Below are 13,955 nucleotides of genomic sequence, written 5' to 3'. Positions count from 1 at the left end.
TAACTGAAAAATACTATTAAGTTTAGTTACTGTACTAAATAATATGGCTTAGTAGTTTAGAAACATATTCAATTACTTTTTTATTATTTATCATTCACAATCATCATTACGATTGAATTCTTCTTCGCTTTGCCTTATTTCCATTATTTGGGGTCGGCTCTCTCCTAGTCACGCAGTCGGCAGTTCACACGATCCTAGGTCGTCTCATCTGTAATATTTCATTGTTCCATATTCTGTTACGATTGAATAGAATACAATATAAGTTTAAATAAATTCAGTAGATTGAATTACTTGATACAATATCTTTTTTTTGGAATAACATCAATTTACATTTTTAATTAATTCAGTTTTATAGGCTTTGAAGCATGCTGATTGATTGATAGTATTGAACAAGCTGTCAATTATTGTGTCTTTTAATGTGTAATTAATTTTTAATTGCAGTATCTGGATAGTATATTGGAAGACTTGACTCCTGACGACGTCCGACACCTGATTCAGTACGAAGATGAACTCACTCAAATGGGGAAGTAAGTCATTTCAAACAACGACGTAACATAAAAACTAAAATAACATATTCTGAAAAATAATTTCTCATCTATGTAAATTGGCAATATTCATAACGCAGTAGCCTGATGGATCAACACCAATATTTTTATATTGCGGAACTATATTCAAGTTGATTTGCTGCTACTGCAGATTTTCCTGAAAAAGTTGAACTGAATAAATTAAATAATTTATAAGAATCTAATCTTTTATGCAAGAAAGTTCTCATATTTCTATATTAGTTATCCCAGTTTTTTGAAATCTACTAGGAATATATGTTTTCAACACTATGTTTTTAACATTGCAAATGAATTTTTTTTAATATATCAAAACTATCAATGCCACTTTCCAAGAACCGTATGAACCAGCATATGATTAGATATTAATCTCATTTTTTATAGTTGTAAAATTACATTGAAATGTTATCTCAGCTTGAGTGATTTTTAATATCTTACTGAATTTCCATTCTCTTCAACCAATATTACATTCATATTTTCAGTTGCTTGAAGTACAACGATATTGATCTTATTTGTATAATTGATTAGAAAATCTGTCAATGATATTAATTTCATTTCCATTTCATTCCAGCTTCCAGAAAATCTTTCCGACAAAGCAGACACATGAGTATTTCCAGTTTTTTGACAATCCGCGTTATTATAATATGCTATTTGATGCTTGGGAAACACGTTATCACAAGAACAGAAGTAAAGGTAAGAAAATCCTACTATGAAAATAACAGTTTTTCATTAGTCGCAAAATATTTTGTATTCTGAAACCATTTACTTTGCCTATTTCTGTTTCGAGTCTTGTCACTATCAATGACTATTTTCAGTTACAGTTTATTAACCTCTGATAATTATCAAAAAAAAAAAGAAATTCACTAATTCCCAGATTGTTGTCTTATTTGAATTTTTTAAGGCATGTTTATTTCAATCAATTTAAGAGAGGTAATGTTTATTTAGAAAATGTTTACACTTTTGAAACAATAGTTTGTTGCCTATTCCCATTGGATTAATTTATGATTAAATATGCCCTCTATTATTTCTGTAAACAGTATAATGATAATTCTGCAATAATTATGAATTATCATAGAATAATTCACTGATTGATACATTGTATTATATTGTTTAAAATAGTTAAGTTGAATAGTTAGTTCTTCAATAACATAAAGAATCCTTTTTTCAGGTGTTCAATTACTGGAAAACTTGTGTTTGCAAAATGTACATCTTGAAGTCGATTATGCTCAACAAAAACGAACAAAGGTAAGATTTTCCAATTTCAATTTTATTCATACTTGCTTCACATCTATTTTCTCATTACATTCTTCATTTTTTCTTTTTTATTTCCTATCATCAAATTCTAAATTTCTATCATAGTATTTTAATTAATCATTATAATATTTGATTAATATGAGAAACGATAATAGAAAGATCAACCTAAATTATAAATTAATAAAACCCCTGAGAAAACTTAGTTCCTTAGGAAAACATTACTGCTAATTATATCTATAGTGAGATCAATTATCTATTAGATCAGGCATGTACGTATTTTGAATAAATTATTTATAAAAATAAAACTTGAATATGGTAAATAATTGTACATTTTAAAAGAAACTAATTGAAAGTATTGTAATTTTGTGAATGCTATGCTAAAATATTCATCGTTATTTTAGTCTTCAAAATCTAAAAACTTTTTACTCAACTAGCAATTATGTCACATTTTCATAGAGAGAAATAGATCAGAATTATAGTTGTATTTTTTAGACTATTGAAAGATACTGAACTAACGACTATTTAAGCTGTAATAACCGAAAAGTAAATAGTGCTGTAATAGATCATTCCAGTATTGCATTTTCCGCGATAAAATTTGAAAATATTCTTTTAGATGTAGTAGTTAGTTACTTGAATATTCACAGGTTTAAACTTTCTGTCCAAAGAATGAGATGCCTGGAATTCGATGAAAAAGTTCAGTAATATTTTAGGTTGAAACATCTTCATCGAATTTTCTACTAATCTGTATAAAATAAATCCGGAAAAATGTTAGGCCTTCCCTCCTCTCAAATTTTGTTTCATGCATTCATACATTTTCATACTTTTATATCTTCCCTCTAATTTAAAAACATAATCATAACAACTCTTTTTTATCCTGATTTATTCACTCGCATCATCTTATTCTAAGCTACTTTTACTTCTATTTATTTGTAAGTCTAAGCTCCTATCAAATACAATGATTTTCATTTATGATAGTATTTGATTGATAATTCCACGATTCAGTTTTGTCCTTGGTCGAAGAATCTGAAGCAAATTTTATGAATGAATAAGAATTGTTAGTAGATATTGAAATAAGTTTAAAAGTAAATTTGTTATTGAGTAGAACAGAGAGTAAGTAGGTTGAGCATATGGAATAAACTTGTTCAATTCGTGAATCACCAACTAGAAATAGTAGCAATTGGTGGTGGAAATTTTTCCTTGTGTTTTGGCTCTCTTTATCATAATTTTTAATGAAAATTTAGGAATGGAAGAAATCTTGGTCCTCCTTACTGAGTTCTTGGCGGCTAAAGTCTAGGCCCGGAAGATCATTAGCTCTGAAAAAATATTACTCGCCAGGTAAACTAAAAACAAGCGGTGTTCGAAAAGCTCTGTTGATAATCTTTCTGTTTGCACAATCTTCATTTTCCTGTCAGATCTGGTGGCTTGAATGGATTGGAATATGGGCTGTTCAAATAATGCTTATTTCCACCTTTTTCAATTTACTAACGGAGGTAAAGTTATAGAATGTTTCGTGGATTTTTTTAATTCTCTAATGTTCATACTTTTTCTGAAAGTGAAAGGTGACTTCAGTCCTAAAAAGTAATTCTATAGGCTAAAATGAACAGAATCCGACCTCGAAAAAATTGCAAAACAAAATAATTATTAAAATGATTCTTAATTTAGAACATTTTTAAAAATATCGAAATTCTTAATTTTTACACCCGGATGTTGAAAATCTAGAACCTGAGTTCACTAGGACAATTTTTAGTCCGTTTTATATTGTAAAATACTTTAGTTGTACTGGGATCACAAGTTTTTAGGACACCGAATATTATTTGTATGTTTAAAATCTATATTCTTGGATTGGTGACCATTTTTTTTGGCCAGAAACAACAGTAACTCTTACTTAACTCTAACCTATTATCAATACATCTCGTACGGGTGACATGCGACTATCTAAAACGGTTCAGTCTCATCCACGTCTCAGTAGTGAGGTACAAGACAAGAAGGCATCATGTTTAGCCAAATCATGTACTGCATTTTATAAAAATGGGCCTTTCATCAGCTTTAAATCAATTGACCAACATAAAGGTTATTCAAATCAATTTCTAGTTTTTAAATCGTGGCAATAAGCTCCACTTCTTAAATATGAGCAGTCTTTGATGGTATAATTTTTTTCGAAAAATATAATGATTGAAAATATATCAAGAAGACTGCATTCAATATTGGGTGTTTTATATTTTGGAAGCTGTACCTTTTACTGTAACTGTTTAGTATAAGCCTGGAGAAAAATGGTTACAAACTAGTTCATTGTTCTATTTGTGTTTTTATAAGATTATGATATGTGAATGTGATTATTTTTATCTCCCTTGAGCTTGAATTTGAAAATAATATGAAGTGATTGGAAAGTGGTTGGAAACTTGGAGGTAGGCCTACCTAAATACTACAAAAGTAATATGATGAAATTCCAAGCTTTCATTGCTGAATAATATTATTGTATTGAAAGTGCAAACCAAATGATGTACGTTTTGTATTGATTTTTTCTGTAAAAAGGACAAAGTGTATGGTGTGTTGAGGAAAATATACTGCCACTATAAGCGAGCAGAGGCGTGTAAGTTTGGCATTTGGGTTATTGTTGGAAGTGCAGTCTCTACAGAGCGTGTAGTTGAGCGTGTAGTCTCTCTCCTCCTGTGTGTTAGTGCTAATTTATTTAGTACCGGTACAAGATTTATTATTGTTGAACAACTTTCAAATTGAATTGAATTGCAGTTTGATGGTAACCGGATTATAGACTATTCCATATCGTAGATACTTCAAACATTAATTTATAGATTAGAATAATTTATCTCATACAGTTATAGGCTATCGTATTAGGCTAGTAGATACTAGATTTTCTTATCATTTATATTATAGTTAGAAAAAGTATTTCAATATTCTTGTCAGTTTCGTTATAATAATTAGCTGTCGAAATCCATGTTAGTATTGGACGTTATGTATTTCTTGTAGCTATCTTGAGTACTATATTGGAATGGTTTCGGGAGGAATTCGATTAGAAACCGGAGATGATAGAAAGAATGTTCATCCACATAGTGTGATAAACGGTGCCTCCTTCAATAAATATGGAGGACGACTTTTACTACTTCTTAAAACTATCAATCTATATACTCCAGATATTTTTAACATATTCACGACCATGTTAAATTCACTTTAGTAAATTGAAAATTTAATGAAAATGAACGTTAAAAAATGAAGAAATACATTCTATTTGTAAGCATATGCATCCAGAAAAATAAATATAGACTGTTATCGTAAAGAGGATTATTTATCAATTGAATGTAGAGGAATTGAACCCAAACATTTTTTAGCTCAATATTCATAAATTTATTCTTCTGAAAATAATTTATATATAAAAGAATCAATATCTTTGAAATTGTTTTCTAGATTGAATAGAAGAAGTAGCTGTCTTCTCTAACAATGTTAATAAAATCATTTCTCCTCGCTCCATTGTTGCAAAATACTGTACATTGTATTCGTAGCTCACATGCTGCACTCAAATTCATTGATAAAAATAATTTTTCCCTGAAGCTAAATGCTTCAATAGGTTGTCGGTTAATTTTCAAGTTGAATAGCTCATTCCTCCTGATGCACTTACAGAACTCAGAGTCCAAGTGATTGTTATATTTTTCTATTACATTACTCTTTAAATGATTCATTATTTATTTTGTTCTCCTTAAATATAGAGTACGGCTTTTTCTTGTGCTCCTTGAGCTATTAGTCAATATTGTTTAAAGCTCCTTAGTATTATTGTAGAAGAAATTGGAGGAGACTTTTCCATTGTAATTTCTTGTATACAATTACTCATATTTAAATTACCTTTATGAAACTTTCTAATTTTTTCTCAATATTTTCGATAAGTTCTTTAATAAATAAGCCAAAATAAATATAATATGCAGTAGATGCAATTGCGATCCTATATTACTATCTTTTAAAAGCTCCTGAATACTTCAGCAAGGCTAAACATTTTGAATTGTAAAATTAATAATAATTGCTCAAAATATTTACATAATTTTACTTACTAGTGTGTAATGCTTCAGAAATATTTTGCTAAATAAGCTGGCTCTATACCATTTCGCGTATTTTGATGATAGTAACATTAACTTATTATTCAATTGGCCTTAATATTGTCTAAAGAATTAAATTTCTGTTACTAGTTTTTTTTCTAAACTGTCATTTTTATCTTGTTACACTATAATACCGGTTTTATTTATAATTGAGTTAAATTACATTTGTCGCCGTATATTGAAGGAATAAAACTTGTACAAGTAATGACTCGGTAACTATGACAAAATATCCAGTCAAAATGAGTTATTGAATTGTTGTTTCCACTCGGTAACTATGACAAAATATCCAGTCAAAATGAGTTATTGAATTGTTGTTTCCACTTGAATGGCTTTTTTGAATGGAGTTCACTAGAAATAATTCGTAAATATGCGTATTCCTCAATGCTCAATGATATATACTATGATTCGAATATCTTTTCAGCTCGATCTTTGAAGAAGGGGTTTATATGTGGAGGACATCATGTTCATCGGCAATGCAAATTGTTCTTTTAATAGATCAAATAGGTATATTATGTGAATATTTCCTTGCTGTTCTGTATTCTCATGAAGAATTTGAAAGGGCATCATGAATGGAAATGTGTTTTCAGCTTCCTTCTCTAATATAAAACAAGACCACCTTCCCTCGTATGATTCCAGGTCTTGATTGATTCATTGTAGTTTTTTCTTGCACAATTGTGATAAAAATATGGTTTCTGATTGTATGATGCTGGTTTTTGGGAAAGAGGTTCATAGTTACATGCATGGAAGCATGTGCTTTTGCCGGAAATGGTATTTTATAAACACTGAAAATAAATGTACATTGTAATTTTCGGTTCGGTTGTAAAAATACTGGTGTCGAAAACGTTTTGAATGAACTGAGTTGAAAAAAGTTGGATCAGTTGAAAATCTTTCTGTACACTGTATAGAACTTTAGACGTTTTTATCTTATGTTCGAAATAGAGGGTTTAGATAAGAGATTCTCATTGAGAATCGGATTTGAACAATCTCGTCAGTCTTCATGAAAACAGTAGTAAAATTGAAAATATATTTGTTATGTATTAATTATTATATTATTCTAAATATTTGATAAAATAATGTACCAAATATTTATTATTCTCATGCTCACCAAGTGATTAATAGTCAACTTACTGTACATCAATAGTTAGTTACATAGTTAGTAGGCTATGTTGATTCTCTGTTTGGTAACCTACAATTACTAACGTTACATGATAGAAAAAACATTAAATAACTCATGTTATTTTTTGTAAATAGGTTAGGTGTAGTAGTAATTGTTCTTTATAAAGTATAAAGACAACCCTTTCTCTAGTAAAGTTGAAAATCAGTCAATTTAGATTTTTAGTAGATATCTTAAATAAGTGTTTGGAAAGAGATGCAAATTGAGTTTACTGGCTCTCATCAATGCTAATTGAAACACAATTTATATTTCCTTCCCATTCATAACAATCTGATTATAGAATATTTTTGGATTCTACAAAAATATGCTAACTTATAACAATATATGGAACAATTATTCAGGATAAATTTATTCTATCTGAATAAAAAACCTGATTTCCCGTTCATTCTCCCGGTAATTTTTAATCTATTTCTTGTTTTGTTGATAAAAATTCATTTCCAATTATATTTCATTATAATATCTTGTTCTGAAGACCTAAATGTCTTTCTAATCAGCTTCATAGACAAGCTTATGACAACTGAAAATGAACAATCATTATTGAAAATAAGTAAACCTGAGCAGCTAAAAGCTGTTATTCTGTTTTGACAGTTTTTGAAAATTTATAGCACATTAGTAGAATTTCATTTTTGTATGTTGTAATAAAAAATTAGGTGGTCAATGATGGTTGACCGAAAATAAGCATCTTTTCAAAACACTTATTACATAACACTAATTCTCTCCATACATTTTTCAATTTGTTGGATAGAGTTAGTAATTCATCATCTGCATCTTTTCTGAACACTTGATATAATGAGCCATAATTATTATATTTAATTATTATATAAGAATCTCAAATTGTTAGATAGTCAAAGTAATTTATCTTAATCGCAATATGTTTTTATATTTGCTTGCTTGTGTAGCATCTCGTTTCCTTTCATGAGAGATATTGGGTTTCTTGTTTGGTGTGGAATTATCAACTCAATATTCTACTAGATTCTATTTAAAAATTATTTGTAAATACTAGAATAGAATATTTAAATTTGATATAATATGTATCATTCCTCTTGACTATACTTTTCTGTTCGAACTCCTAAATTTATTAAGCTTGTCGATTGGAATTTGATTGAGGATCCTCTATTCTACTCACTAGATATTACAGTGCAATCAGCAAGTTGCTTTCAATATACATTCCTCCATTGTTATAATTAACTATCTGTAAAAGTAATAGTGTAATCCTGTTGGTAAGGACAAAGCATTTTTCAATGTTTTTAGACAGTCTCCTATCTCTGAGTGTTTGTTACAGTATATAACTTAACTTATATGCTACTAAGATTTTCTAGCCTTCAGTTTGAATGCAGACTTATATAATCAACTAGACCTTTTGCGTATCCATTTTGAAGACATTTTATTTCATGAAAACTTATTAGACTATCTAAACTTTAACTTGGACTAATCTAGATCATCTCAGTAATCCATTCTTGAGATATTTTTAATATCATGCAAACTTATTACAAACTTTAACCCTATATTCCCTCTAGTTGTTTTTCTAATGCTCTGATTTCTAGATTTGTATTAATAATTATGGAGTTCCTAATACATTAGTTTAATAATTATTCCACGTATTGTTTTTTTTCTACTAGACGAATGTTTATGTAACAAATTGTTTCTTGTTATATAGTAATAACCAACGTACGGAATTGAAAGGTAATTTAAAATGTCAATATTTCCCATGAGCGGCATTCAACTCTTCAATTATCTAAAATTCTGTTGTCGAACAGTATAATTATAATATAATGAATTTATTAACATTATAATTATTGTATTGATAATATTCATTCAGAGTTTGTTGAAATGCTGCATAAGAAATTGATTTTTTTTTCTTAATCTTGGACACATTGAAAATAGGAGTGTGAGTTGCTTTTTCAACTTTAAATAAACTTTAAGAATATTTTGGACTTGAAATAAACTAGATGAAAATTGTCGCCACCATATCGATTCTTTAAAGCCTAGGATCGAGCAAAAAGTTTATATAATGCAATCAAAATTATTTGTCTACTTTTAAAGTAAAACTAATTATCGACTATTTTCAGTTAATACCATTTATATAATCCAATTGAAATTAGTTGAGTACTTTTAAAGTAGAACTAATCATCGAATATTTCCAGTTAATACCATTACTACAATAAAATTTATTTTTAGACAATGTGACGTATTTGATATTACGATTCCAAACAATCATTACGGTATAAGGATACAGATCTGACATTTTTACATTAATCCTCAAGCTCTCATTCTAAGTACATGTTAATTGCTTGACTGAAAACTCAAACAGGCTGATAATTTCTCAATCAATCTTCAATTAGTATTCCACTCACACTACTTCAGAATTTATTCTGAGTCTGTTTAATCGACTCAGATAGTAAAACTGTTTGACTCGGATAGTAAAATTGTTCAAATGTTAATACTTAGACTGGACGCACACTTTATGCCGTACGACACGTCACATAACCTTACTCTACTTTGAATCAACCAATAAATATAAGTGAATAACAAATCTATAATATAAAAATAGCCAATCTATCGATAGGTACTATCTGTTTAAATGGGGGTTGCGTTGTTACGCCTCGTCAGTTGGTTATAAGTAGCAACACGGTACGGACGGCAAGAAACAATCCATTCAAATTCACTCCCTTCTAAGGAAAAATTGAATCAAAAAATTAGAAGATTATTAGCTACTATTCACTATATTTTTCTATTCTTCAATGGTGAGAATATAAAAATGCCCCATTTACATTAACACAAACTAAATTTATTGTAACGAAGTGACACTTGAGTATTTAAAAGCAAGCAGTCAGTACATTGCTTTTATTTAGTGTGCGACCATCATTACAAACTGATTGATTCATTGTCATTTTTTACTCGATATTTCCGACTTCCAGTTAGGGTACTTGATGTTGAAATTTTGTACTTATGTAAAAGTATAAAGCCATGCCATTCTAAAGAGGCAATACTTGATGTTAAAATTTTGTACTTATGTAAAATTATAAAACCTTGCAATTCTAAAAGTCGGATGATTTGAAAGGATTATTCATAAATTTCAATCGAAATGAATGGGGTAGAGTAATGAGAATGAGGTTGCGTTTGACTGTGCTAGGTGTTAATTGTTTGTATTGTGGTTTGATGTAGGCCTCAACGAGCCATACTCAAGTTCATCAAGCAGCAGCTGCGGAGGCAGCGGGGGCGGGGGCGGCAACAGCGCAGGAGGGGGGCTCCGAAACGGAGGAGGAGGAGGTGGACGAAGGGGCGGACGAAAAGGCAGCCGGCGGAAAGCGGCCTACACTGCCAGATAAGCCCAGGTACACACCTCATCAATTTCTCATTTTATTAATTCACATTTACACAATCACTACATCAAATGAATGATTGGGAGAGAATCAACCGGATAAACCTAAAACTGTTCCTCTCCCTAATTTTGATAGAAAAGAATTCAAATCTTGACTTTATCTTTCCAATGTTTATAACACCAGCAAACAAATTATCTCATTATATGATCTTCCCTCTCTCTGAAATATCAATGTTGATACTACAAACCATAGAGAAAGCATACACAAGTAGATAGACCATGGTTACCCTGTACCCATGTAGTCACTTCATCAAGATTTCAGTTGATCAAGAACCAGCTCTGGTAGGCAACCTCAGTTCGTCCAGTTTTCAGTACGTCAAGTAGCTTGTGTTGCTTTCAGAGAGTCACCACCCAACAAATTATCTCATTTTGACATTATCTTTCCAATGTTGATAACACTACTGTAGAGAAAGCAAGTAGATAGACCATGGGTGGCAGTCACTTCATCAAGATTGCAGTTGATCAAGAACCAGTCCGGATGGGCAACTTCAGTATGTCCAGTTTTCAGTATGTTGAGTACCTGTTGCTTCCAGAAATTCCAGTAGATACAGTTTCGTATATTAGATATATTTTGTAAGTTCTTTATGACTCATATTGAACTGTATTAGCACCTCTCACCTGGGCACAGGATTTTCCTTGCAGGTGATTGGTTTCTTATATTTTGCTGAAAGTTTTGTTTTTGTATAGCTATTGTATTGAGGAACCAATAAAGGTTTTTTTGATTTGATTTTGATTGAAAACGAACAAATAATTCTAATTAATATCATTATATTGCCATTTAAAGGATTAACTCGATACTTCCAACCTCTTCCTAACTAAACCTACCCTTTAACCAACTTCTCACTATCCCTAACTAGTGTGTAGTGAGCTGACGTGCATCAGCCTGCAACGAAAACTTTATGACTTAGAAACTTGACATAGGGAGGTACTGATTGGCTCAACATCCTACTTCTTTCAGTATTTCAATCAGTATCCCTGTGTCGGATGGTCACGTTTCTTCGTCGGTCCCGGCTGCCTACAAACAAACGTTAGGTCAAGTCAGAGGCCCTGAAATTAAATTGATCAGGTGCGACCTGAAAACTCTTACACCTGACCTGAGCCAGCCAGGTTACTCGATATTATTATTATTAGCATCTCAATAACTGTTTAAAATAGGTGACGAACTGAAAACTTGACTAACTGATTTACTCGCTGGACCATTCTGTACTGATTGTAACAACTGTACGTTGAACATGCTAGAGTAGAGCTAGACCACACAGCTCTGTACGCTCAAGCCAAGTGCGCTTCAGTGTGATCTCTTCAAACTGTCAGCATTGTTTCAATGAGGAGCAACGATTTGTAGTACTGTAGTGAGGTCCACGTTATAATGGCAGTGTTTGATTAGCAATGGTATTGCTATCCTTGCTATCATTCAACAAAGCGGATAGCGCTATCTTTTTCTCGTTTTGCTTTGCAGATCGTCTTTTAACAATGTAGAATTAATAATTAATTAACAGAATATTAATCTTAATTATGTAAATCGATTATGAAATTATTGAAAAATATAATTTCTTGCTTAATAAAATATAATTTATTATTTTAAACGAGAATGAACAGTTAATAAAACATCAATAAACCTGTATCAGCTATCGTCTATAGAAGGCATTGACAAGACAGAGGATCGGCAACGTTGTTTTCCTATCTTTCCTGACTGCCATTGTAACGTGGACCTCACTATAGGTCTGGCAGACCCATTGCACAAAGCAGCATTACAATACATATTCGAATGATAAAAAACATATACACAATATTAGACTGAATATAAGTATCGTTAAACATACTGAAATTATGTTATTTATTGGGAATGCGCTAATTGTGACACTGAAGAGACTCTCATTGTAAGAGGTCTTGATGGAGATCATTTGATTAGAGATCTTGCCAAACATAAATGTATCAACTCGCTATTTCATGTAATGAACTTTATAAAATCCCTAATAATAAGCCTAATAAGCTCACTTTCGACGGTGCAAAATCCCTACTTCTTTTTTTCAACATTGTGTTGAAATATCTACTCGTATATGCTTTCTCTATGCTACTACCGTAGGATCCCAATAACACGAACACTTTGATGTTACGGTATAATTTCAAATTTCGGCAACTTATTTGTGATCGATGCTTAATGAAAATTAAGTCTTGAGATATATTTTGTCTCATGGTCCCTTCAGCCATCACATACATTATCAGGGTTCTCTGTGATCTATTCTTATTCTTACCAGTAAATAACTAATTGTATTTTATTATAGTCCACCATTTATTGTAGCCTGCTCATCACTATTGAGTGTAATTAGCACTAAACATTTATAAATATTCAGAATCATAAAAACTTGGAATTATTTAGAATATTATAATGTTATTATTGATTGTTTTTTCTTTAGGGCTACTCTTGAATAGAAATAAAAATAAAAATCTAATCCCCTTTTTTAAAATATGTTTTGAATCTATCGATTGATCAAAATTAATATTTTCAATCATATTTCATTCTAATTTTACAATTGAAGATGCCAATATTGGGATTTTAAATTCGTTATTTGGTATCGTCATCATTATGCATTATTGAACACTCTCTGTTTCTCTCAAAGTGTGTGTTCATTCGAAAATGCGTTGATTTCTTTTTATCACATTGAATTACTGGAATACCAAAATTTACTTGAAGCTTAATTTTATTGCAATGTAATTTAGATTTATTCCTAGCAAACACAGTCCAGTCATGATTCTACTTCTTGTCGAATGCTTCACCAATTTAAAACTTTTGTAGTTTTGAATTAATGAATTATAACTAAATCGCTCAATATTTGACGTTTTTGATCCTAGAATTTTTTGCTTGAAGTATTTTTTTAAATTTCACTACTTATTTGAATTCCACCGTATATGATTTAACTGGTGCCAAAAATTATTTTGATTAAAATACTTTGGAAAATTAAAGATCGTATTCACGATAGTTGAGCAATATTTATTTAGTTCCATAGAAGTTACAAGCAATATAGTTATTATTGTATTGATTATTAGGTATTCTTCATCAATGTCTTGTAAATTAGTGAGCTCAGTTGTAAAGGAAGCAATACTTAGTTCATTAGTCACGAGAAAAGGCTTGGTGCTTTCGAGGCCGCTGCAATTTCAAGTTTTTTCTATTGACAGAGCCTTAAATACCAAATTTCGTATCATCATTTAGGTTATCAGTGAATTTTCATCCTTAATATGATTTTATATCACTTAATAAAAGTCTCCAAGAAAAATGTTGAGCTGCGTTAGAAATTCTTATCGTAACACTATTTATGAATAATATGCATTACATAATAATGATTCAATTATCTTTCGAACGGTATTGAAATCATTCTCCCTATCTTTCATACCATTCAATTGTACCCTTTGTTGACATAGAATTTAAATACACATTGTCAATTATGGATAACTCACGTGAATGTGGCAACTACACATCAAGTTATGAT

At 30.5% G+C, this 13,955-nt stretch overlaps 1 protein-coding gene across 1 annotated transcript in view; it reads left to right on the top strand.

Moving 5' to 3' along the window:
- The window catches only part of LOC111052023 (tubulin polyglutamylase TTLL4), a 52,074-nt gene that overhangs the window by 23,951 nt on the left and 14,168 nt on the right, over nucleotides 1–13,955 (top strand). Inside the window, 4 exon segments of the mRNA XM_039432049.1 lie at nucleotides 442–527; nucleotides 1,132–1,253; nucleotides 1,729–1,805; nucleotides 10,254–10,423. Of these exon segments, the coding sequence (XP_039287983.1) occupies nucleotides 442–527; nucleotides 1,132–1,253; nucleotides 1,729–1,805; nucleotides 10,254–10,423 (455 nt within the window).

This window comes from Nilaparvata lugens, chromosome 1 (genome assembly GCF_014356525.2).
Source record: "Nilaparvata lugens isolate BPH chromosome 1, ASM1435652v1, whole genome shotgun sequence".
NCBI lineage: Eukaryota > Metazoa > Arthropoda > Insecta > Hemiptera > Delphacidae > Nilaparvata > Nilaparvata lugens.
Note: the sequence above shows the minus strand (reverse complement) of the source record. Positions and strands in the feature narration are given on the sequence as shown.